Below are 25473 nucleotides of genomic sequence, written 5' to 3'. Positions count from 1 at the left end.
AGAGGCGGCCTTAATGAGGATGCAAACGTCCTCGTATTTAGACTGACACCAAAGCTGCACAAGCACTGTCACGTTAACAAATTGAACAACGAGGACCTGTCGATGGCGTGAATGCGTTCCATGGACGATGCAAGGAGGAAGCCAGCTCAGAGAAAAACAACAGTGTAGAACGGACCGAGTGATTTCAGTGTTTGTTGGCTCAGATCCACTGTATGGTCACAGTACGAGGGATAAAGTGAATTTTTAATGTGATTATTGAACGGTAAAATGCATAAACCCCCTTAATAATAAGTTATATCTTAGCAGGGATAGAATCTGCAGAGGTGAATCCTCAGTCTGAAAGGTTTCACCAGAATAATTTAGTAATTGTTCAGAGATTGGCGACACTTTCTGAGATTAAACGCTTCTGGGTGATAGAAAAATGCGTGTAGTTCTGATAGTTTTCTGTCTATTGAGCAGCTATTGAGTTTATGAGTTCAGAAATGTGAAAAAGAAGTAAAAACAAGACATTTCAAAGTAAATAAACACTAACCATAACCATAATATCTGAACTTTTCAGTTCTTAAAATGAAGATGAGTCAATCGACAGAAACCTCCTTAAGGTGATGAAGGGAACATTCTGCTTTTCTGGGGTTTGATGTTTGCTCTCTTGGATCCAAGCTTTGCACCAACTGCGTCTCCTGCTTTTAGGCATCAACCCAAGATCTGTTTCATCAAACATTTTTCCAAGGTCAAGCACCGTGGGCAACCAGCTGGACAACAGCTGTAGCCACTTAGAAACGCGTCACAACTTAGAAAAAACCTGAGACTAATTTATCCCCAGAACACATTTACGACGCGCTATAAAATGAAATCCAGAGATTTTCACTTTAAGTTATGAATCGTGTATAAAAGTCCGTCTCGACAAAAATCAATGAAATGATACCCATTGAACATAAACTGACAACAAAAACAGCAGGCGGTCATGACTGCAGTTTTGGAAGAATCAAAATGTAAAACGTAACAAAGCCTGCAACATCTCCATGACTCCATTCGTTCAGTTGAGAGTTGCTGGCACAACATGCAGCACTGATTTCAAGCAAACTTTTACACGGCTTGAAAATCGACACATTTCCATCTTACTGCGGTTAATGCGAGGAACGGCCATATTGAAACGCGGAGTCTGCCTCACAAGTTGTTACTGGGGGTCATGAGTCAGAGTTGCTCCCAGGATCCCAATGAGAAACTCAAATCTGAGAGTATTCCAGTTGATTCTTCAGACTGGGAAGTTGAAATTTCCCAGTTCTGAGTGCAACTGGAATGCAGCATCAGTCCCATCTACCCTAGGCTGAACGGATCAATCCTAACGGTGAGAACAAATGTTGCTCCAATTAAAGAGTCAAAGAAATTTGAAACGAAATTAATTAAAAACATCTACAGCAACTTTAATGTTTTTTTTTTTCTCCTGATTTTATAAACATCAAAAATCAACAATAGAAAACAGGCTGAAGGGGAAACAGAACGACAGGTCCGAGTTAATTGACAGTATAAAGTCAGCAGGGGGTAAAGAAGGATGAGAGGAGAGGAGGAGGGAAGCTTCCCCTCCTCTGCAAGTCATAAGTCCATCACTTCATCTCCTCCTCCTCTCCTCCCTCTCTCTGTTCCTGTCTCTGTTCTCTTTATTCCTCTCTCTATCCCTTTCTCTGTCTCTCTCCTTCTCTCTCTTTTCTTCGTACTCTCTCTCTCTCCCTCGCCCACCGTCTCTGTCTCTCCCTCTGTCCCCCTCTCTTCCTCTGTCTCTTTCACTGTCGTCATCTCTCTGCCTGTCCGCTTTTCGTCTCCGGCCCTCCTGCTCCTCCTCCTGTCGCTCCTCTTCCTCCGACCTGTCTTCACGCCTTCGTCCCCGGGCGTCCCTGCGTGCGCGCTCCTCCACGTCACGCTCGCGCTCCCTCCTGTCCTTCTTCGCCTGCTTCTCGGCGTCATTGTCATCGTCGCTCCTGCCTCCTTTTCGCCTCTTGTCCACTTTCTCCTTCTTCTTCTTGTCCTTTCCTTTCTTCTTCTTCTCTTCAACGCGTCCCTTTCTCTTCTTCTTCTTGCGTTTGCTGTCAACATCTGGAAGACAAAACAAGGAGAGGAATTATAACAGATTCTACCCAAGAATAAAAAGTTTAATGTGTAAATTTGATAAGAAACATGGAAATTATGCAACTTTATTCTAAGACACCAATATGCAAACCCAATTAAATTTGTTGCTCCACACATGCATAACAACTGCAGCTTCGCTGCTACTGAACAAAGTCTACGGCTGCATATTGGACCTGACCAGCAGGATTTTATGTCTGCAATCGGGCTGCAGCGGCTTCTCAACCCATCCTCGTTCCGTAGAATCAGCTCTAAAAGTTTCTCTGTAGTCTGTTTAACCCAAAGGCTTTTTTAATGCGTTTCGCAGCCATGCAGGGAAGAGAAACTAATGACTCGGAAAACAAGTTCTCAGCTCCGCTGTCTTATACAGCAGAAATGAAGCAGGGAAATAAAAGAGCTGAAGACTAGACGATGCACCAGCCTGAAGAACAATAACTGTCAAATAAAAAAATAAAAAGAGTTTAGAAAGTTAGATCAATAAAGTGTTACTTTAGCGAAATATCTGCACAAAAATAACAAATGAACTGTTTACATGCAAAGTTTCCACTAACAGAAGAGGAAGAATCTACAGTGACCAGAGACTAAGATCTTCACATCGGCTCTAAAATGTTAAATTCTATTAATAAACTTTTTATTTGTTGATGAAATTGTAGTTCCAGACTCATTTCTGAATAATGCAAACAGGTAAAACTCTGGTGGAGATTTCATATTTCAATAAACCAATTTTCTTTCATTTAGAGGGCCTTGAAAAACAACGTAAACCTCCTGAAAACATTAACTTTTGTCCCGTCACACCTGCACACTTCATTTTACTTTGGTGGGATTTTATGAGTCAAGAACACATAATCGTGCAGCAGAAATACAACAGGAGGAAAGAAATGTAAATTGTGGCTTAAATTTGTGTTGTTTCCCGTCAAATACATCCACTATCGTATTTTGCCGTGCAGATATGTTCATGTTAATCAGGAATGTTGCACTTTTTCATTTTCCAAAAACAAATTCAACATTAAAGCAAAGTTTATTTGTAAAATACATTTGAAAACCAAGTCTCACTTTGTGTGAAGACTGTCAAATAAATCTATTGTAATAAAAATACTTTAGGTTTGTGGTTGTGACATAAAAAAATATGCAGCATTTTATGAGGTATGAATTACTTTTCAGTCACTGAGGAGTCGTCTTTACACTTTATGTAACCGCTGACCGTTTCTAAACCGCAGGACCCGTTAAATGCGGGTTTGGCAGGGAGATGCTGGCAGAAATCAACATCTGGAAACAAACTCCAGCCTGACGTACCTGAGTTGCTGTTGCTGGAGGAGGAGGAGTCAGAATCTGAATCGCTGGAGGAATCGGAGGAGGAAGACTCCGACGACGACGAGGACGACGATGAGGACGACGAGTCAGACGATTCAACTTCCTGGTTTTGAGTCATGATCATCTTTGGTGCGTTCTTCAGGTGTTCCCTCAACTCGTCGCTGAGAAAGAAAGTTTTGCGCAAGATTTACTCGCTGATGGCAAAAATGATTCGAAATGATTAACGATCCCACGCACAGACAAAGTGACGCCGTGTCAGACATGAGAACCTGGCCTCAGCGGGTTTATGTAACTTACGTCAAGCCTCCCAGTCCAATGGAGGTGAAGAAGTTGATGGCAAAGCGAGTGTTTCTCGGATTGTCACGAGGAAAAAGACCCTCAAAGAACGTCTGCAGGGTTCTGCAAAACAAACATTAGAACGTAAGCTATAATTATATTGATATAATATATTTTCTGGAGCAAAAAAATTAAAGAAGAAGGTCATAAATTGTAAAGGAATTCATGCTGTGTCTCAGGTTTCTGAAACTGACCAACATCTGCCCTTAAAAAAGGAACTATTTATTAAAACAATGATGCATATATCATCATAGTTGAATCTGTTTATCTCTAAAATTGGACAGAAACTATGTTCTTCTATTAAGTGTGTGTGTGTTCGTACGGGTCTTTGAGCCGCTGGTTGAGTTTTGGGAGGCCCATGTAGGCGCAGAGCTCCTGAAACAGGATTTTCACAAAGATCCTGCTGGATGATGTTGTGGTCTCCTCGCTCATTCGGATACACTCCAACACCTGATCAGCATTCATTTAAAACAAAAAGAAAACGTCACTGCTGGTTCACTCAGACCAAGATGGACCTTCTGATGTCTGACAAAACCGGACTGTGTGTCCTTACACTCCACGGCACGGAGTCTGTGTAGAGCAGATGAGCGAACAGTCGGGCCACGTTCCTCAGTTTGTTGGTCTCCAGTCGGTGGATTGTGTCGTACTGTTCAGAAAATATGGCCTCGAAGCTCTCCATGTACTCCTTCTTCAACAGACAGAACCTCTGAAATTATACGGTCAACACACAAACACACACAAACACACACAAACACACACACAGCTTAATAAATGTCCAGGTTCTAATTTTTAATGCAAACAAAATTGACTCACATGCGTCTTAACCTGAAGTAATTATACAACAGTTTCCCACAGAAAGTGTGAAACAGAAAGTTAGCATGTTAGCTATAAATGCTAATTTAATAATATAGCTAAGAATGGCATACAAGCTGTTAGTTTAGCAGACTGTGTAAGCTACTGTAAGGTAGCATGCTATTCATAGCATGCTAGCTAACAGTTGCATATTAGCTTAGGTAAAAATATTGCCAAAATTGTTCCCCGTTTTTTCACCAATGATCTTCAACAAGTGCTTCTGCCTTAGCTTAGCTTTTTGTTATGATTATGATGATATTGCACATATTGGCAAATACTATTTTCACCAGATTTACAAAATAAATGCACATTATTCCAGCTTATTCTATCATACAAGCATAATTTCTCAATAAAATAAACTTAATGCAACAAAAGAAAAAGGCTAGTTTTTCGATCAAACAACTACTCATCACCTTTAACGACTTTAAGTGTATTAATGTCAGAGCGTGGTGATTGTGCGTCTCACCCCTGCAAGCAGACCGAAGAACTTCTCGTAGGTCCTCTGCTGAGCACAACAGTCCAGGATCATGTTGCACAGCTCTTTCTGTTCACACAAACACAAAAAAACATCGTTGATATGAGCAAAATATGTTTCTGTCAGGCCTGCACAGTCAAAGTAGAGTTTCACATCAAAATGAATAAGTAATGTCAATGTCTGATCAAGTCATTCACATAGCAAATTCAACAAGAACAAGTGTTAAAGTCAGTTTTACTTTAGATGAAAGAATCAGGAGGTTATTTTTATTGTATTTCAAGAAACATACAAGTTTACCTCATAAAACATTTTTTTCTTTTTAAGAATTAGGGAATACGCTTTATTTTTTAAAGAAACTAAGAATGAAATAAAGCAACAATGCTTGATCTTTGTCTAATAAATTTAACATCCTGGTTAAGTAATCTGACATCCGATGAGTTTCATACATTTTTCTCCCCATCTCTCAATGTTGGTTCCCCAAATTATTACGGTTTGCTCCGAAAGCCGCGCGATCCAAAAAGAACGTAAAAAAATAAATCAACTCAAAATTTTCTTGATTTATTATGAAAGACCAACACAAAGTAGTTAACTCTCAAGAACTTTTTACTATTAGTCCGTAATAGTTATTGAATGAAATTATAAAAACTTTTAGAAAGAACTGTGTCAGATAAGTGCTTATGGAAGTGCTCTCGAACTCCAGTCCCCAAAGGCCGATGATATCTTACAACTTTTAGTCCCTTGCCCTACATACTTGTATTAAATGGCTGAAATGCCTCACCAGCATGCAGTCATGCTCTACAGCGCTCTGCTAATGAGATAATATTGGAGCCAGGTGTGCTGAAGCAGAAAGACATCTGAAAGTTGCGGGACATCGGCCCTTGAGGACTGGAGTTTGAGGCCCCTGGCTTAGGGTGCAGGAACTGCAGAAACATGTCCTCCTTAGGCAATCTGCCATTAACTGATCAAACAGATGTGGTTTTATTGCTTTACTACTGAAATGTTCTGGAACGAAGGTCGACCAATTTGTCTTGGTTTATATATATATATATATATATATATATATATATATATATATATATAAAAACTGGATTCTGATCTTTAGCTTCTTAAAACTTCTAAACCCAAAGCAGGAAGTGAGAGAGAGAGTTTATGCAGCAATGTCAACTAGACAAAGCAGTTATGCAGTAATTTTCACAAGCGTATTAACCAGCTGGCTGGCTGTGATGTGATTCCGCGATAATAGCCTTCTCATCGGCAACATCTGTCCCACGCATAGTTATGTCTGCCAAAGGTTGGCTCCCCACTTCTGAGCGCTGCTGCAAGGATAGCTGCGTGATTTCAGTTCTGTGAATCCAAAGCAGGTAGTTAAATGTGTAATTAAAACTCTGCTGAGAGCTGGCAAAAACGCCGTCTGACTGGAGCAGTCCTACGCGTCACACGAGGATTCATCAGCTGCCTGTTTGTGCCGAGTGGGTTAAAGGAGACGCGTTGGTTTTTCTTGACTTTGACGTGACAGCTTCGATAGCAGCGTGGTTCTGGTGCGGTAAACACTTGAGCGGGCACGGCGGCGTGAGGCGTCAGGAGCGGGCAGGGCGTGTCGGTGGACAAGCGTCTTCAAAAGTGTGTGTCGCAGCTGCTGTGAGTGATTCAGCCTTGATGATGAGTGACAAGGCCGACAGCGCCGACCTCTCTTAAAAACACGCGGCGCTCGTGTCTGAATGTTTGTACGGAGAGGCGCCGCAGAGCACAGCAGGTGTTTGCTCGAGTTCAAACACATTCTTGTATAAAACAAAGTCTGAGATAGTAAAGACGCGTCTGAGGGGGCGGCTGTCGGAGAAGAGGACGAAAAAACACCCAGCATGATGTTCATTCCTCTCTGCTTTCAGAAAACAATCAATCCAGGGTTCGGAACATGCAGGATTAACCGATTCAAGACAGGATGTGAACCTAAAACTGCTAAATAAACAGCACGTTATTTATCATGTGGTTTATTGTGATAAATAAAAAGTGAACACCATTCCTGGCCTCTAAGACGTCATTGCAAGCAGAGGCACATCGATAAAGTTACAAAAAATATTTTTTGGAAGTTTATGTTTTTCAGCTGAATTAGGCCTTTTTTCCACAGCTGAATCCAAAAATGTTTGACACGTGTGCTTTAAACTAAATCCAACTGTCTAGAAAAAAAGTTTGTCAAAAGCCCATTAAGCAATCAACACACAAGTTTATCCTCACAATTACAAAGACAGACACACACAGCTGACTGGCAACTATCAACATCTAAACTATTATTATCATTAATGTGACCTGAGGACCAAACACACACAGACGCGCACACACACACAATGAAGCTGCAGACACAAAGGATGGTAAGTTATGTGACCATTAAATCCATTAAAATGTTTATCCTTTTATGGGGGAGTTTTAACAACTGGTCACAAAAGGAGGTCAAACTATTAGCTGAAGAAGCTACATAAAATATAGTTGTGTAGCAGAGAGAGGCATTTAGCTGTGATAAGAAATAAATGGTAAATCTGTCTGCATATATATCGATCAGAAGGACGGCAGATTTCACTCTGCATTGAGTAAAATAATGTAAGGTGGATTTTTTTTATAAAACTTGCATCTTATTTTAAGCTAAAACTAAGAAATGATTTAGAATGTGATGACAAAATATTCAAAATAAAACCACCAATTACAGAACATGGCCTTTGATTTAAGTATTTAGAAGACTGAAGCCTCAGACGGTAAGATGTCAAACAGCGCTGTGGCATCATTCATCCTCCAAGTCTGCTGATGTGAAGAGAATGTCAAGTAATAAAGGGAAGCATGGAGACAGAGAGTGACGTCACAACGTAGCTATGATATTTAGCAGCTCTCTGAGGAATTGTTTTGACAGGAGGGTGAAAGAAAAGATCAAATAAAGCCCTGTCCCTTTGAGTCAGTTAAACTCATGCTGATTGGTTGACAGCTAAAGCAAAAAGAAACTTCATTCTAGGATGTCAAACCCCTGTACAAAACCTTTTTACACAAATAATGGGCATAATTACCATCAATGAAGCAGGGATGGAAGTAGGGCAACCAGCTCTGATCACCACAAGCCAATGTGTCCTGCAAGATTTAGACTGATCCCAGCTCCAACACGGTGACTTTACCTCCCCAGCATGTCATGAAGTTCAATACAAACCTGGTAATAAGCCATTTATTTGATTTAGCTGAGCTGAGCCTGTTGAGGGCATGAATTGGCCCTTGAGACAAAAGCCTTGGGTGCAACACAAACAATGGAGCGTGTGCGCGTCGGCAATGTCACAACGCCTTTTAGTGAGCATAAAAACACGAAACCCTTTGGGAATATCTTTGCTGCCCGATCAAAGGACGAGCTGCATGCCACAACTATCTGATTTTTATTTGTATAATGAACCAAGTATCAATGATTAAGGACTGCTTTGTGTTTGTCTTTCACATAAATGCAGAGAAGATTTTGAAAGGTGTATGGAGGGTTACATTACTGATCAGTTCAAGCCCTTCTCTGTTCATAGACTTACTGTTTGGCTGTCAGGAAAGTCCATCTTGATCAGTTTGTGGGCGCATTCCTCAAAGTCCAAGCTGCAAAAATAACAAACATATAAACCAAACATATTGACAGCTGCAAATGTGTTTCATCTTTATCTCATTATAACCCGTCACATCTTCTTTTGGGAAACCATGGCAACTGCACAGGCTAGCATGTTTAGGGCCACCTCTGTGAGCATATTTATTAGGGAGATGACATTCAAAACACCAATCATTACAGCATTATAGAAGCACGTCTGGAAGCAAGAACGCTCCTAAAATCTCCATCTTCAGTCGTCTTATATTAAAACTGTCTCTCACAAAAACAGCCTCACTCTCTCTCAGCCTTAAATAACCGTCCAACTCAATCAAATATAGCAGGAGCTGTGAGTAACTGCCAACACCCAGAGACAAAACTGAGTCACCGACTGTGCCAATGTGCATCTCTGAGGCAGGGTGAGTGTGTGTGTGTGTGTGTGTGTGTGTGTGTGTGTGTGTGTGTGTGTGTGTGTGTGTGTGTGTGTGTGTGTGTGTGTGTGTGTGTGTGCGTGCGTGTGCGTGTGCGTGAGTGCGTACCTGGACTGAATAGCGAGGTAAATGGTTCTTCTGAAAGCGACGAGGTTGACTTCTGTCTTGTCAAAGATGGTGACCTTCTCATCTGAGAGAGAGAGAGAGAGAACGAGAGAGAGAGAGACAGAGAGAGAGAGCAGTTTGACTAGTTGGTGAAGGTTTTTTACTCAATGCTTATCAGAATATTGCAAAGATCATAAAAATAAACCTAATTCAACACTTATGTTGTAAACATCCCAAATGTAATCAAATTTAATAACATAAACTTCTGATCAGCTAATGACTCTTCACTGGTTGAGACCAAAAAGCTTCTTATGATATGACAAAAAAGAGTTTGTTTGTTTTCCCAACAAACCAGATCAAATTATTTTTAGAGCAAGTCACAAAAAGGTACAAAGTAATTTTTTCCCCTGATTGGATACAAAAACCACTGAATTTAAATTTTTTTTATGCACAAACGTTGAAGCCATGTCGTCATAAAATTTTCTTTTCAAAGCCATTTTCTTTTAAATATGGAGTTTAAAAATGCAGACACCTAAATCCTAAACCCAAAAATATAACAATGACTAGAACAAAATAATTTAAAGCTCTAATCTATATAATTTCAACATTGTTAGGATAACCTTTAATTAAAAATGGCAGCAACTTCTCTTTGTTAATCTTACCTTCTCCCGCTTCCTCGTTCTCGTCCTCCTCCTCGTCTTCATCGTCGCTGCCATCGCCCTCCTCTCCTGAATCGCTGCTGCCTTCATCCAGGATGTCTGACAGAAGGCCACAGCTGATTGGTCAAACTGCGGCACAGGCCACCGTGAACTGGACTCAAAGTGAAGGGCGTTCTCACCTCTCTTGATGGTTTTGTATTTCTCCTCGTTCTCTAGGAAGTCTGGGTCCAACTTGAACACGTCTACGTGAACACACAAACACCAATAATGTTTACACACACACACACACATCTTGATGAAGCTATTCCCGCCCCTTCCTCTGCATCTTACTGAGGATGTCCTCTGGGTTGTACTCGTCATCCAGCGGCAGCATGTGGGTGAACTGGTCGTCCTCGTCCACCAGGTCCAGGCCTTCAGGGATGACGGGGTGATCTTTGAAACCGTCCTTCCTGATGGCAAACATCACCTCGATCATGTACTGGACCCTTTTGTCAATGGACGATTCATGGAGGATATTCCTGAGACGCTCGAATATGGCTGCAAGAAAGAAAGAAAGAAGTTTTCTGTGTAAATATTCAGCAGGTTTTAAGATTAAAACTCTGCAATTGAAAGCAGAAATGCTCAACAGATGGACAGATGACAGGATTCCTATACATTTTTCCATGTAAAAATTCCATATTGTTCCCAGACTTCCTAGTTGTTTGAGTTCACATTAAAACGTAAGATAATCACGAACCTATAAATTTATGAGGAATATTTCTACAACTTGCTGCCCTTAATCAATTAATCTGCAAAAACGTGAAGCTAGGAGGAAGGAAGGAAGATCAAAAGGAGAGAAAGAAAGGAAGTGGACAAGGAAGGATGGAGGCAAGGCTGAAAGAACCCAATAAAGAGGGACTTTTAAAGAAAAGCAGGACACAAAGAAGGAATTATTGAAAGAAGGATGGAGAAAAAAAGGATGACACAAATATGGCAGGTGCAAAGGACAAGGAGGAGGAAGAAAGGATACAAGAATGGAAGAAAAAAGGCACAGAAAGGATAGACGGCAGGGAAAAGACAGGAGAAAGGAAAAAAGGAAGGAAGGAAAGATATGAGAAGGAAAAGGAACGGATGAATGAATGTTTGAAAAAACAAAGAGAAAGGAGGGCACAGCTTTCAGAGAACAGGAGAGATAAAGAAAAAACAAGTTTGGAAACAGAAACATTTCCCAATCTGCTTTTAGCCATTGATAGATTTTAGATCTGAAAAGTAGTGAAAAAATTAAATTCCTGACTTTTCCAGACCTTGCGATAATGGAAAAACAAATGGAGAGAGAATGGAAGGATGGATGGACAAATGGACCGATTACTGAATGGATGTTGAACAAAACGATAGATGGGAGATAATAAAACAGACGGACGGACGGATGGATAGATGGATGGATGGATGGCTTATAATCAACAGAACAATTAAAGTCTGGAAATGCAAATATTTCCACACTATTTTCTTTTTACTTAACCAGACCTGGAAAACACCTGAATCAGGTTGCATGTTATTCTGGTACATCTAAACCTGCACCAGAACCCTGGTACATCTAAACCTGCACCAGAACCCTGGTACATCTAAACCTGTGTTGACCTTTTTAAACAGAAGACACCACATCAACAGCTGCTGATGGAGAGTACCATTGATTCCACGGGGTGAGACCTCAGTCAGCTTGAGTCCACACTCCTTGAGGAAAGAGATGGCCACCTCCACGCTGTCGTCAGTCGGACGCTCCAGCAGCAGAGTGAGCATCTCCAAACACAAAACCTCGTGGGCCTGAAGGAGGAGCAGAGTGAGAAATGCAACACGAACTCTCTCTCTCACACACACACACACACACACACACTTGGACGTCGACACTTGAACTGCATGACAGCAAGGGAAGGAGAAATCAGGACCTACCACGTTCTGGTTGATGAGATGAGCCACGAACTTTGAGGCCGTCAGGCACTGTTGCTGTAGGAAGAGGCTTTAATGAACAACTTTTCCCAAAACCATTAAACATTACAAAGCATTAAGTTTTACAATGAGAGCGAAAAGCGTTCCTCTGCTGAATTATCTCCTTTAAAAAGCGAACAGATTGTACAAACTTCGACAGCAGCACATGGAAACACATTCTAGGTTGTGTTTAAAAGCCTCCTCTGCCAGCTACGTCTCTCATTTAGCTCCAGATCTTTCTCCGCTCAGTAATTTGGACTCGCATCGCCTCCACCTGTTCATGTTGGAAAAGTTCCACCTCTGGGAACAAAGGTGAATCTGTCACATTCAAACTGCTCATTCACTCGAAAACCACTTCTCTGAAAGGACACGTTTGCTATTTTTAGGCCTCTGAATGAATTCACCTGAAAGAGCGTTTAAACTAGACTCCAATTGAATAAAACATTACTGAGAAGGGTCACAAGTAGTGCTGCAAATGACGATCACTTTAATTCCTGATTAATCGATCGATTGCATAAAAGAAATTGGCATGTTCTGCAGGTTTTTCATTTAATCAAAAGGAAACGTTTTGATTAAACGTTTAAAAAAATGGCTTTTATTGTACAAAAGCCATTTTTGTACAATATTACAAATACGTTAAAAGATGCAAATAAGCAAATTCTTCAATAATTTTTTTAAATACGAAAATAAAAATGTCTGAAATGCAATAAGATAGCATTCCTGTAGTGTATGCTTGATCATTTGTAGGTAAAGGAAAAAAATACTATCTACTAATCAGGTTTTTTTTTTTAATTAATACTTTAGGACAGTAAAAGGTGCTTAATATGAGATTGTTTTTCTCAGACTTTGAAGCAGGTGAAGCTAAAACAGCCATTTGAGGAGCTCTGGGTAGAACAGATTTGAAGGAAAAGGGATTTTTTTCATCTTTAATGCAAAATATATGTATATTTTTGTGCAGTTTGGGATTAATATCTGCAAAGAAATTAAACCAAATTACTATTTCAATTACTAAATCGATTACTAATCCGATTAATCACAATTAATTCAATTAATTGTTTCAGTCCTACAGGGATCACAAGTAGGAGAAGCCACTGAAGATCATCACTACATTTAAGCATGCCATTTAAAAATCCAAAACTTTCAAAAAAGTTTATTACTTCCCCACAGAAGATTTAAAAAAAAAGCCAGAAATGTAATTGGTTATTAATCCTTGAAGCCTGACTGACAGGTACCTTGAGGTTGCGCCGGTAGCTCCTCCTGAAGCTTAAGATGAGGCGTTTGAGGATCAGCTCTCCGATCTGTGGGAACTTTGAGTTGATGATGGCCACGACAGAAGCGTACACGTGAGTGAAGATGGGCGAAGCTGCTTGGGCCTGCAGCACTGACCGAGCCAGAAGGCCCCTGGCAGACAGACGGAGGAGCAGCCGAAAAGTTACAGCATACAAACGGCAAACCTCTTTCTGCTTGCTATCACATCATCAGCTGTTCTACATCTAGGAAATATTTGGAAAATTGAAAAAATAAACCAGGATTTGCATTAGTGTACAATTAAATAACTGCTCACCTTCCTCTGACGATGTTTTCTTGCAGCAGCTCCTGGATGATGTTCGCAATGTTGGACACATTGACTTTGTTGATCAGACCGTTGATGGACTTCTTCAGAGCCTCCCAGCTCATCCTCTGATAGGCCAGGCTGTGAAAAAGGGTGGGACATCAGTGATTACGCAATGTCAACGGATAGAGATAATTGATGTCAGTAGCAGTCTGCCGTTCAACTTGATTCAACAAACTTTGAAACAAAAGTACCACAAGACAAACAGTAAAAGAGGTTTGTAGTTTTTTTGTAAGACTAATCAACAATCAGGAGGAGTAAGAGGAACAAACCCAATCTTACCTGCTCTTGTCTGTGATCTGCTGTTGCATCATGCGTAGTTTGGCCGGCGGGATGTAAGCGCCACCGGTCCTCGTCAGGATCGGGTCCAGCTCCTCTTTCTTCTTCTTGACCGGCGGCTCTTCGCCGGCGGCCGACTCCTTGTCCGCTGGAGGGGAGCCAGAGCGGCCCCGCCTCCTGCGTTCTGAGTCTTCATCTCTGTTGGCTCGCCGATCAAAACGTCTGTCCCTGTCGTCGCGTCGGTCGTCGTAGCGATCTCTGTACGCAGATGAAAGGAGGAGTTTTTAGGTTATTTTAAAAAGGCAGAGACGCAAACCGGAACCTTACTTGGTGCTTTAGAAATGTTCTTTTTGCAAATTGCAGAGGAACACAGCACACTACTGGAGCATGTTTCTCACCAGAAACGGTAAGCTTCACTTAGACTGACTGGTTTTCTGGAACAGAATGAGCTTTAGTAGGTTTAGCTGGTTTTATCTGTTGCAAAAACACATTTCAATGTTTGACTCAATCATCTGGTAGTTGATCTGAGATTAAGTTGAAAACGCTTGAAGTGGTCATCCTCCTTTTTTCTATCTGCTGAGCCACTGGCATTGAAGCAAATGCTCAGCATGATGCTGCCATCACCGAGACTAGTGGCACAGAGCACTTAGGTTTCAAAGTCTCACCTTGATCTTCAGGTTGAGGTTTGACCTTTAATCCCAGGTAAATATTACAACTTCCAAGAAACAGGACAGATACAACAGAGACATCAAAGCCTAAAAAATGACCTTCATTACAGTGACGTGTGTACGTAAACCTTTGACTAGGACTGGTAAAAACAAAATGCTACAAGCATCAAGAAATTATAGATTCTAGTTTTAAAAAGACATATTTCACAGATTATTTGCTTAGATCAGATTTAAATATCATGTAGTGTTAATATTGTAAAAAGTTAATTACACACATAATTTAGATTTTAAGCATGTCATCATGACACAATAATCTCAAAACCATTTCCACACCTTCTTGTAATAGAGATAATAATGTTTTGTTTTATGTTTTGTTGATAGGATTTTGCCAAAGTTGATTATCATGTTTATAAGTCTGACTGGTACTCTGTGTCTCTGTATCTTACCGAGCGTAGCGTCTCCTGTCGAAGCGGTCTCTGTTCCAGTCTCTTTCTCTGGATCTGGAACGATCCCGTCCTCTTGACCTGGATCTGTCTCTCCCCTTAGACCTGGATCTTTCCCGTCCTCTTGATCTAGACCGTGATCTTCCCCGTTCTCTGGATCTGGACCTGGACCTTCTTTGTTCCCTGGATCTGGATCTGGATCTATCCTCTCGGCTGGATCTGGATCCCGACCTTTCACGTCCCTTAGTCTTGGATCCGTCTCTCTCTCTGGATCTGGATCGGTTGTTTTCTTTGGACTCGGATCCGTCTTCTTCCCTGGACCGTTTAGTCTCTCTCGATGAGGATCTGTCGCTCTCTTTGGACCTGGCTCTCTGGGAGAACAACAGAAGAGAAGATTCAATTACCCTGAGAACATCAGACAAGTAGAAAAACATGCTGCTTTAGAAAAAAAATGCCCTGTGACAAACTTTTAATTTTCTAGCTCATACTGTGGGAAGCTGAAAGTCATCTTACTGGTATCTGTGCCACACTGCTCCTGATCTTCACTAGAGCACGTTGATGTTCATCATCATCACTGCTGCTGCCGTCTGAGCTGCTTGCGGAGGAGCTCTTGGATTTGTTACTGCCCTCTGGAGAGGATTCCTTCTTAGAGCTTTTCTCCCTTGCATTAGCTGGCTGAGGCCCCTGTGCTCCTGGACTGGACTCATCATCTGAAGGTCCTACACACACAGAGAAAGAGCAACACATTTGTTAGATATATGAACTACTAGAAATAAAGGAGACTAAGAAGTAGATGTTACCATTTCTCTCTCTTTGTTTAGGACTGGAGCTTTCACTTCTGACTGGAGAATCCATCCCTCTAGAAATAATAATAAAACAAAGGAACAAATTGAGAGAACACAAAGATTCTGATGAGAACAGCACATTTTGATAATCAGTAACTTCAGGTGTTGGTTTACAGCGAAGCCTGTTACAATAAGCAATTATGAGTACTCAATTAATCACACGATGAATTAAAAGGAGATCAATAGTTTCCATTTGGATGACAAACATTTTTTAAAGGGCAATTTTGTTAACAGAGACATCATAATACATTTTTATTGATAGCTTCGGTTGTGCTTTTTTAAAAATATAATTTCCATTTTATTTTATTTTTTTTGTTGCTATTGATTTTTATTTTGGATATTAAAAATGCCTTCTGGTTTCAGTGTTAAGTGTTCTTTACAAAATTAAAGTGCACTGGCCTCTGAGAGAAAAAAAAATCACATTATTATGCCATTATCAATTTATTACTTGACAGTTTTGAAGTTTTGGAATAATTTAAAGGGAAAGCAACCCACTTTTTTGCAGAATTGTACACTCCATAAGCTCCATTGTTAGATTTTTTTTAAATTATTATTATTTTTAAGCGATTTAGAACTGATTTGATCTGTATCATTTCCCTCCTAAGTAATCCAGGTACTCGATAGCCAAAGATCTAACTACTAATAGCTGGACACTCAAAAGCAGTGAAGTTAATCTGCTTAGACAAACGGAAACATTCAGGTGACAGTGAAAAAACTGATCACTGACATTTGTTATCAGATTTTATATTTAATTTATCATATCACGTAGTTTGGTTTCTCATTTATGTTTAATCTTATTAAAATAGACATTTAGCTATTACACTACTCAGAATTCCAGTTTTTTATTTTTTTGGCATGTTAAGAGAATTTGCCTGAAGCTGAAGAGCAAGGCCAGAAAGGAGACCGGAAATCCCTAAATAAGCTTATACACATATGTAATTTGTGAACTAGGGTTACTGTTGGTGACCTACTTAAGCAACAACAACATCAGTACCTAAATAAATAGTCCCAGAAGACGGGAATTGTTTTATCCACATGTGTATTTGTGTGAGCTAATGCTAGCTTCTACGCTAACTCTACCTGATTTGTAAAAAACAAGCTAAAGTAGCGCTAGCATAAACTTCTGCGGTTGAAACCCGTTTATCCTCTGTCTCTGGTTAAACACTAATACTTTCCTTAAAGTTTTAAGTCTCTAAATAATGTCTTACCGTAGCCGTTTTGAGACTTATTTAAATCACTATCGTTTTGTGGCGGAAAACGTTGCGCTGTAAACAGCAACCTCTTCCGGGTTAAAAACTGTTTCCGGATTTCATAGTAAAAGTTTCCAAGAAACATTAAATATTTTTGGAAATCCAGCGATTTGTACTTGAAATATTGAGTCAAGTAAAGCAAATTGTGGAAAAGGAATGAAAAAGAAAGAAATGTACAGAAATATAAATTTAAGAGTTGATGTGTTAAAAAACTATAAATGTCAGACAAAGATAATCTGAGTAGTGAGTGTAAAATTGGATCATAAACAGGGAAAAGAGAAGCATAACTACGAGTTGTATTAACATTTTATACAACTAGCATGGATTAAGCATTATGATAAAACAAAAACAACTAAGCTTAATTAATTCAATTATATAAAATTCATACAAGACCAAACTAAAAGACGCCATACACCTAGAAAGCTAAAGACTTTTGAGACAGGCATTGTTTCAAAGGAAAAAAATATATAATGAGTATTTTTTTTTATTAAAATATGCCATGTTGAGAAAGATCCATATATTTCTCAGTAATAAAAGAAAAATTTTCCACAGCAATCAAATCTCATATGCATGCACTATTGCAATTTAGGGAGCAATTAACCAAACAGTTTTTTTGTTGTTTTTTTTGGGGAGGGCGGGGGTTGCAGTGGAAAGAAGCTGGAACATGCATATTGGAGAACATACAGAGACCCCTGGACAGGTTAAAATCTCAGTCTTGGCTATTTTACCTTAAAAGTTAAAATATTTAATCTTAATATTTTCCAATTGAAATTAGTCAGAAAAGCTTGTAAAGACTTTGCGATCTTTACAGGGGAACTATTGCCCAAACTTTCTACTGGAAACATCAAATTTTAAACTATTACAAGATGTTGCAGCTTTCAGTTATTTCTTTGTCTTTTATTACATGCGACTAACCAGTTTGAATTCTTACTTCTTAGATTTTAACAGGTTTCTGTTAAAATTTAAATTGGTTTAATACTTCTGCTTATTTTAACAGTTAAAGTTGTTTCAAGATTTCTGCTTCATTTCTGTTTTTCATTTAATTACAGCAACCACAATGCAGTTTTTGGACAAAAATGCTAATTTTCTAGTTTTACTTGACTTATTCTATTTTATTTTAATTTACAGGGTCCATTTAAGACTCATTTTCTGCATAAATAAAACACGACATTATAGATGTAAGTCGACGTGTCCAACAAATAATTTTGTTAATAAAAACGAATTAAATTCATTAACACAGTAAAGTAAAAGGTAAAATGCAAGCACTCTCACACGTGTTTGTACTGAAAATAAATACATCTTTATTATTATCTCTACAGTGACCCCTCCCTACATCAGACTTAGGACACAATACAAAATACACATCATCATCATCATCATTATTAGTAGTAGACATGGACAGAAATTTATAACCACCAACATTCAGACAGAAAAGTGTGATTAAGAGTGAATTCTTGATCTCAATGTAATAAGCAGTGTTTACCCAGCAGACCTGTGTTTGTGAACATAACTGCAGGCTGAAAACGTTGAAGCGTTCACATTCCTGGAAGAATGCATTAAGGTCCCATGATAACACCTGAGCCAGCTTAACATGCTGTAGAACCATTGTAAATGTGACTGAGAACTCAGTTTTGAAATAGTAAGCTAGTTTAAGCTTCACTTTAAAGTTTACACAAATTCTACCAACACAGCTCTGCTCTCAGCAAACAAATGCAATCTTGCGCACAGATTTATACAGATATTGTCCAAATAAGATGAGGGGAAAAAAAAAAAAGTTAGAGGCCTCCTATTGACAGTTCCCTCAGCCAATCACATTCAACTTACATATGTACAGACCGTCTTTCTAAATTCACCGACTGTTCAAAAACCCGTGAGGCACCACACAAGCTTTAATGCTTTAAAGAAAGAAAAAACAAGGTAGTATTGAACATAATGTCATCAAGCGGTTCTGCTGGTTCTGTGGAGTTTTCTGTATTAAAGGCCTCTGAAATGTTTGCTAACAAAAACCTAAAAATTAAAAACAAACAAAAAAAAACTCAAAACATATTCAATGTGTTCACATTATTGCACGCATTTTTCATCCAAGTGGAACCAACATGCTAACGCAGCAAAAGCTGAAGAAGGCAGTCGACACATAGTCATCCTCATCACTTCAACCTACCAAAACCTCTGACCTTTAACCCTCAGCACCTCCCGGCAACGCACACAGACCACTTTCTTTATCCTGCAAACCATGGGCTTCAAACTGCCCAACTGAGCATCTTTCAGGAAATTTAATGCAGGTTGATGTAGATTTTTTTTTTTGATGGTGCAGAAAAGAAATGTCAGAATCAGAATGGAATGTTTATTTTCTGCTCATCAGTTCATAGACGTATCCCATTTCATCTTGTGAGCATAAACTGGCTGAAGCAACAGTGTGTTGCATAAGGTGACTTAAAGGCGGTGACTGAAGCAAGAAGAATGATGAGGGTGACGGCGATGAGGATGACTATGCATCAAATTTCTCAATAAAACTGTCCAAAACTGGTTTTGCTAAGGTGAAATGTGCATGGAATGAGGGGGGTAATACAAAAACGCTCACAGCGAGTCTGAGAAAGACTGAACAAAGCAAACTTACACAAAAATGTCCATTAAGACAATTTAAGAAGATGTTAAGAGATGTTAGAGATGGTAAAGACTCAATTCATAGCTCGTGTTCTCCTTTAGGTTATTCAACAACTGTCTGAATAATTTCTGCCTCTACCTCGACAGAAATTTCAGTAAGATCCCATTTTATTTTCCAACTGCTGTTTTATTTGGTGGTAAATAAACATAAATATGATTGTATGAACTGGATATGGAATCTAAGGAGCTAATGACTAATCATAAAAAAAACAAACAGGTTGAGGAAAAACATGTTTAAGTTAAATTAACATTAAACTGCTTGGCTAGAGGCACAGATATAGGAGACAGATCTTTAAAATGGATGCAACTGAAAGAAAATAGGAAGTATTGCGTTGCTATTATGGTACAAGATGCTGTCCTTAGTGGTGATTCTAGATGCAGTACTCATGGTATTAGTGGCAGTAGTGGTAGCTGAATTGTCAGGGATGCTGACTACAGCTCTTTTATACATGAAGAAGAAGAAGAAGAAGAAGAAGAAGAAGAAAAAGAGGTGAGAAGTTGAGAAATTTTCACTGATGCTCCAAGAAAGTGGAAGCCTCCCCCATCTGCAGCAGGGTTTTTCACAGATGGCTCATCAGTGTTACCAACATACAGTGTCACAAGCACATAGTGTCGCGCAGTGTTACTCGGGTGTACAGTGTTAAAGACAGGCAGTGGTTTTTGTTCAGGTCCTGGTTGCTAAGGCTGGTGAGCGGGCGCCGTTCTGCCGGGCTACATGGGCTGTTGCCGGGTAGAAAAGGTCGAGCCCTGTGGAGACGCAGCAGCTAGCAGCTCGTTGTAGATCTCCCGTCGGACCTCCTGGGCCACGCTCTCTCGGATCTAGAAGAAAAAAAAAAAAAAAAAGAAGCAGAAATGGTGAAACGGTGGAACTGCCATCCAAGAAAAACTCAATCCTTCCAAGCTATCACTTTTACCTCTCTAATAAGCTGTTGAAAGTTGTCGGGTCTAAATTTCCCAGCCTCTCCTTCCCTCTCCGGTGCCTCATGTTCTTCTCCTTTTTCTCTCTCTACCTCTTCACCGTCTCTCTGACCCTCCTCCGCCTCCTCGGTGTGTGCGTTAGGCCGAGCAGGCGGGGCCGGGGTTATGTTGATTGATGCACGATACACTCCTTGACTCTGCTTGCCATCGTCTCCCTCCCTTCTGACCGGACTGGGCGAGCGGGTGGAGGGGACGCTGGAGGGGCCGCGGCCGCCGTAGCACAGCTCTGATTGGAGGAAGAACTGCTCTCTGAGGAGGTCTGACACCTGGACAGACAGGAAATCAGACAGAAGATGCAGAATAGTCAAGCACAAAATGTTTTTGTCTTCATATCAGGGATTGAGAGTTATTTTATGTGCTGACCGGCTCCATAGCTCTCAGTGCAGAGGCGGTGGACAGGCTGTCTACACTGCCCTCTCTATGAAGACCCTGAGAAAAACAAGATATGCATGTGATGTTTGTGGACACAAACCATCTCAGGTCCAGTTTAGAATGTGTAACATATGTTTATTAAACTTCTGTACACATGTTCTTACTCTGAGGTTCGAGTGCGGCGTCAGCTCCATCAGTCTGTCCTCCAGCTGTTGCTCCAGCTCCTGGAGTTCCTCTCTGACCTGTGACCTCAGCGACTGAAGCTGCTCTGCCTCGATCCTGCAAAACAAGAAAAAGAAAGACAAACAAAAGAAAAAAACAAAGTCATGAACAGAAGGAAACAGCCAGGTTACTTCCGTGTTTGTTTCTGAGCGTCACCTGTCAGCAGGACTCAGGTGCTTGTAAACGACGGCCTGCTGGCGCATGATCGACAGCTCCAGGTCCATCATCTGATTGCGGAACATGTTCAGACTGCGTCTCTTCTGCTGGAACTCTGCCACAGACTGAAAGCAAAGATTCACAGCTTAAAGTATTCTTATAGTTTCCCTGTAATTGACAATTCTTGCCTTAGATGATCTAATTCACAGAAAGCCATTTATTTTCCTTTTTTTTATTTTAAGAAAGAGAGACATAAAATATACCTGCTGGCTGGTTGCAGCTGCTCTGAGCTCACCAAACAAATCAGGAGAACTGATCCGGCTCTGGGGGAGGAAATAAAGTTAATGAGAAAAAAGGCAACAAGCTAATATGATATAAGAGGAGAGAAAGCCACGATTGGTAAATGTACAACCCATGGCTGTAATGTGACACTATTGTACCTCTAAAATTAGGAACAGGAACTAAGTTATTCTTTAGACAGTCGATGACTGAGGAGGACCAACCTGACTGAGACTCTGAACCGTTCCCCTGATCTCGTGCAGAACCTTCCTCAGCTGCATCTCGGTGCTGGACGGGCTTCGTCCTGAACCTGGGGCTGCAGCAGGAGGGAGCCCGGGGTGAAGGTGTGTGTACCCGTGTGTACCGTAGTAAGGGAAACCAAACTGGTGCGCCGGAGGAGCAGCAGGGAAAGGCAGTGGATGGCTGACTGAGTGTTCTGGTAGGTGCATCGGAGGAGTTCCAGGAAGTAAGCAACCCAGATCGAAGTGTGGAGCTGAGGAGGAGTAAGGCTGATGCAAGTTGATGAGGCTGCCGTGCGGCGGGACTGGGGGGGTTGCAGGCTGGTGCAGACTGGTTAGACTGGAATAGTGATGCACTGGAGGGCTGTGATGATTAAAACCATAAGGAGGACTGGCGTAGTGGTAAGGAGGATAAGGGTAAGTAGCAGGACTAGGGAAAAGGTTGGGCTCTGAGCCCAGCATTGGAGCATTGTGTCTTGGGAACATCATGCGCCCAGAACCAGCACTTTGCTGGTTTTGGTTGGTGTTCAGCTGGAAGGGGTTGAGTTCATGATTACTGGATGACAGATCGGGAACACTCTGGGTGGTCCAGGAATGTTCCTGGTCCGGAGAGCCGTCAGGGGGAGGACTGGAGCTTTGCAGAGAATAAGACGACCGCATCAGATGGCGAGGGATGGCTTTAGGAGGAATGGCGTGCGGTGGGTTTTCTTTAGAGCCAGGGTTTATGATCAAAGTGGACACACAGTTGCTTTGCTCCTCTTCCTCTTTCTCCTCGTATTCCATTTGCTCTCCGTCCTCCTGAACGTATTTAATGGAGTACCTGGGTGGGGTACAGAACGCTTGGCCTTGACCGAACTGGATCCTGACAGAGGACACGACTTTAGGAGGTGAGAGGAGGGACAAAGGCAAGGAGGACGACCTTTGCATGGGGATCAAACCACGTCTACCTATTATTCCTCTGGGGGCTTGGGACGGGTTGTCGATCTGGATGCTCTTGTGCTGGCCCAACATCCTGAGCTGGTTCTGTTTGGCTCTATTCAGTGCTCTAAGAACCGGAGACGTTGGTGCGGAGAGAGCAGAATCAGTCTTTTCCTCGGCTCTCTCTGTGGCTCCTTCTGCATCGATCACAGTCAGGGGCTCAGTGTGCTGTGGCTGTTCTTCTGAAGTCAGCTGATTTTCAGTGTTTCCCACAACTGGTTGTGGTTCTTGCTCATAAGCAGACGTACTCTGGGTTTGATCTGGTTGTGGTTCCGTGTCTGGATCAGTTCTGTCCTTAATATCCAGTTGCTCCCCTTCCCCTGCGAGTCTGCTCGTGGGAAGGTGGTGAACTGCGTACCGTGGAACCTGCAACAAACTCTCTTCGTGCACCGCCTCTTCCATGGAAGTACCACTCTGTTCCTTGGAAGGAGCGGAGGAGCCTGCCTCCTCCTCTCTGCCACCCAGAAGCTCAAACGCAGGCTGGTCACACGGCTGAGGTGTGGCTACGTCTTGTGATGGGTGTGACGTGACAGTGGTCTCACTGTCACAGCTGTCACAACTCTCCTGCACCTAGTTAGGAACACATAAAATTCATACTTTAGACATCTGCTGAAAGAGGTACTTAGATCCCAGTACAATAACATTCAACAGTATGTCAACGTAACAGAAAAAAAAAAGTTTTTTATTGCTAGACTGAAGTTGCACCCTCACATTTCTACAATTTGACATATAAAAATGTAGTTAATGTAGTAATGTTAATTATTCTTGACTGCGAAGAGAAACTCTCCTGATTTGGTGTTCAAGAATGTCTTTTAATCAATCTGTTCCTGTGTGTCTACAGTAATTACTGCGTCACTGGTCTCATGTCAAGGCCCAGTCTATCTCATAAATCATTCACCCGCCTCTAGAAAAAAGGTCAAGTTAAACCCTCTGTCCTTGGTAGCTATAAACGCATCTCCAATTTATTAAAAGACTTTAGAGAGGAGTGAGGTAAAGCAGGCAACGTTTTCTTTAAATAGAAATATCCTTTTTGATCGATTTTGTTTTCATCTGTTCTCAGCAACTCTAATGATCCTTTGATTCAAATGTCATGTTGTACTGCTGCATGACTTGATCAGATCATCCTCTATAGGCTGAGGCATCAGTGTACCAGGATCCAGTCTAGAGTTGTTCATGAGTGTCTGACTTATCAGTTTCTGGAGCCATTTCAATTTTAAATATGTTTAAGTCTGCTAAATCAAAGCATACCCATCATGGGGTCCGAGCTTTTTTGGTGTAGAGTCTCAGCCATTCGCACATTTTAGGACCCTTAAAGATATCTCATATTACTACTAAGGATATATTGTTTAAATAATATGTTGCATTTATTACATTAGGTCCTTAAACTATGGTAGTTACATGGTTCAGAATTGAAGACATACAGATTGGGTTCCACTGTGCAAAGGTCAGGACAAAGTTATGTCTTTATTTAACTAAGATTTAACACTTCTGACTAAATTGTCCAGAGCCTACTGGCTGCGCCACAAAACAAGGCAACCCCCCCAAAAAACAAAACAAAAACAAAAGCTTTCCACCACAATAGATCCTGTACTTTGAAACTCTACATCAGGGTGATGCCAGTATAGAATAGTAGAGATCATGAAGTGAATACACGTCAATCGATTAAATATTTTGAAACTGTATTGATTGTTTCATCGACAAGTTGACACTTTCTTTCAGTAAACAACTTTAGCTTAGTTAATGAATACCAAAAGATGTCGTGTGAAGGTTCAAATGATGCAAGACTGACTGTTTCTCTTTTACTTGCATTTTACCACAAACTGGACGGACTGCACCTGTCAGCCTTCAGCTTTGCTCTCAACATGTTAAGACTAGCAGTTTGGCACATCTGCGACAAAGAATTAAAAGCTTACTGCTGTCTGTGTGAAACTGGATTAATAAGCATCAACTTGGGGCTCACAGTAGTGTTGCAGATTTTGAACAAAATCTTTACACTCACATATGGCTTGATGAAATGTTGCAGGGAGTTTTTTTTACCTTATACATACAGAAATGGACATAAATAAATCCTCGAACCTTCTTTGAGTATACATTTCCTTGACAATACATTCACACTTTGTCATATTTTCTCATCTTATAACCACCCAGTGGATTTCACACCAACAAAAAGTAGAATATAGCTGAAGTTCTTCCACCTGCAGGATCTCTGCAGCTCCTCCAGAGTTACCATTAATCTCTAAGCTGCTTCTCTGATTATTGATCTCCTGGCCTGACGTGGAACGGCATGTCTAGGTAGATTTGTAGCCCTGCCAAATTATTTTCACTTAGATATTGTTTACAACCTAGTCCTGCTTTAAACTTCTTTAACATTTTTCTCCGTCCGCTGTGTTCCTCGATGCTCTGAGGCCTTCACACAACAGCGCAGTTCAAACTGAGAACACTACAATTTGATAAACTCATTTAGAGGTACCAGAATAAAGAGAGCTAAAAAGAAACGCACGCCATCCTTTCTGACAATGTTAAAATATAGCTTTAAAATACCATAAAAACCACTAATTATTTTACATCTAATTCAAAATGACATGTGACGTGTTGGTCTACAGATAAAACCGCCATCAAATGGAAAAAAAAAAAAAAAAGGAAATTGTGG

General features: G+C 40.8%; 2 protein-coding genes across 2 annotated transcripts in view; both read right to left on the bottom strand.

Annotated features, from left to right (window-relative positions):
* Positions 1-1399: 1399 nt before the first annotated feature.
* Positions 1400-16982, bottom strand: cwc22 (CWC22 spliceosome associated protein). The gene is made up of 20 exons (XM_014968052.2): positions 16894-16982; positions 15641-15699; positions 15354-15559; positions 14844-15211; positions 13733-13987; positions 13403-13531; positions 13071-13239; positions 11803-11856; positions 11541-11676; positions 10207-10413; positions 10056-10118; positions 9880-9975; positions 9221-9302; positions 8638-8698; positions 5087-5164; positions 4322-4474; positions 4091-4218; positions 3730-3831; positions 3415-3593; positions 1400-2091 (listed from the first exon to the last, which is right to left on the bottom strand). The coding sequence occupies exons 2-20, from the start codon at positions 15693-15695 to the stop codon at positions 1610-1612; spliced, it is 3003 nt and encodes a 1000-aa protein (XP_014823538.2). The 5' UTR covers positions 15696-15699; positions 16894-16982; the 3' UTR covers positions 1400-1609.
* Positions 16983-18212: 1230 nt separating this feature from the next.
* Positions 18213-25473, bottom strand: part of itprid2 (ITPR interacting domain containing 2) — a 45653-nt gene continuing 38392 nt past the window's right edge. The window contains exons 16-22 of the mRNA XM_014968051.2: positions 21831-23393; positions 21591-21650; positions 21328-21452; positions 21114-21228; positions 20941-21006; positions 20514-20843; positions 18213-20418 (exon numbers count right to left, since the gene is read on the bottom strand). Of these exons, the coding sequence (XP_014823537.2) occupies positions 20311-20418; positions 20514-20843; positions 20941-21006; positions 21114-21228; positions 21328-21452; positions 21591-21650; positions 21831-23393 (2367 nt within the window). The 3' untranslated portion in view covers positions 18213-20310. The remainder of the gene's footprint in view (positions 20419-20513; positions 20844-20940; positions 21007-21113; positions 21229-21327; positions 21453-21590; positions 21651-21830; positions 23394-25473) is intronic.

The sequence above is a fragment of the Poecilia mexicana genome, unplaced genomic scaffold (genome assembly GCF_051168715.1).
Source record: "Poecilia mexicana isolate PSO_F unplaced genomic scaffold, ASM5116871v1 scaffold_2, whole genome shotgun sequence".
Lineage (NCBI taxonomy): Eukaryota > Metazoa > Chordata > Actinopteri > Cyprinodontiformes > Poeciliidae > Poecilia > Poecilia mexicana.
The sequence above is the reverse complement of the archived record's forward strand: the minus strand, read 5'-3'. Positions and strand labels throughout refer to the sequence as shown.

What these genes read in the sequence shown, in the direction of transcription:
- cwc22 (XM_014968052.2), bottom strand. Translation starts at nt 15,695, where the DNA reads ATGGATTCTCCAGTCAGAAGTGAAAGCTCCAGTCCTAAACAAAGAGAG. An exon ending in GCTACCGGCGCAACCTCAAG is followed by an intron (nt 11,857 to 13,070) that starts GTACCTGTCAGT and finishes CTCTTCCTACAG; the next exon opens with CAACAGTGCCTGACGGCCTC. An exon ending in ATTGGACTGGGAGGCTTGAC is followed by an intron (nt 3,594 to 3,729) that starts GTAAGTTACATA and finishes TTTCTTTCTCAG; the next exon opens with CGACGAGTTGAGGGAACACC.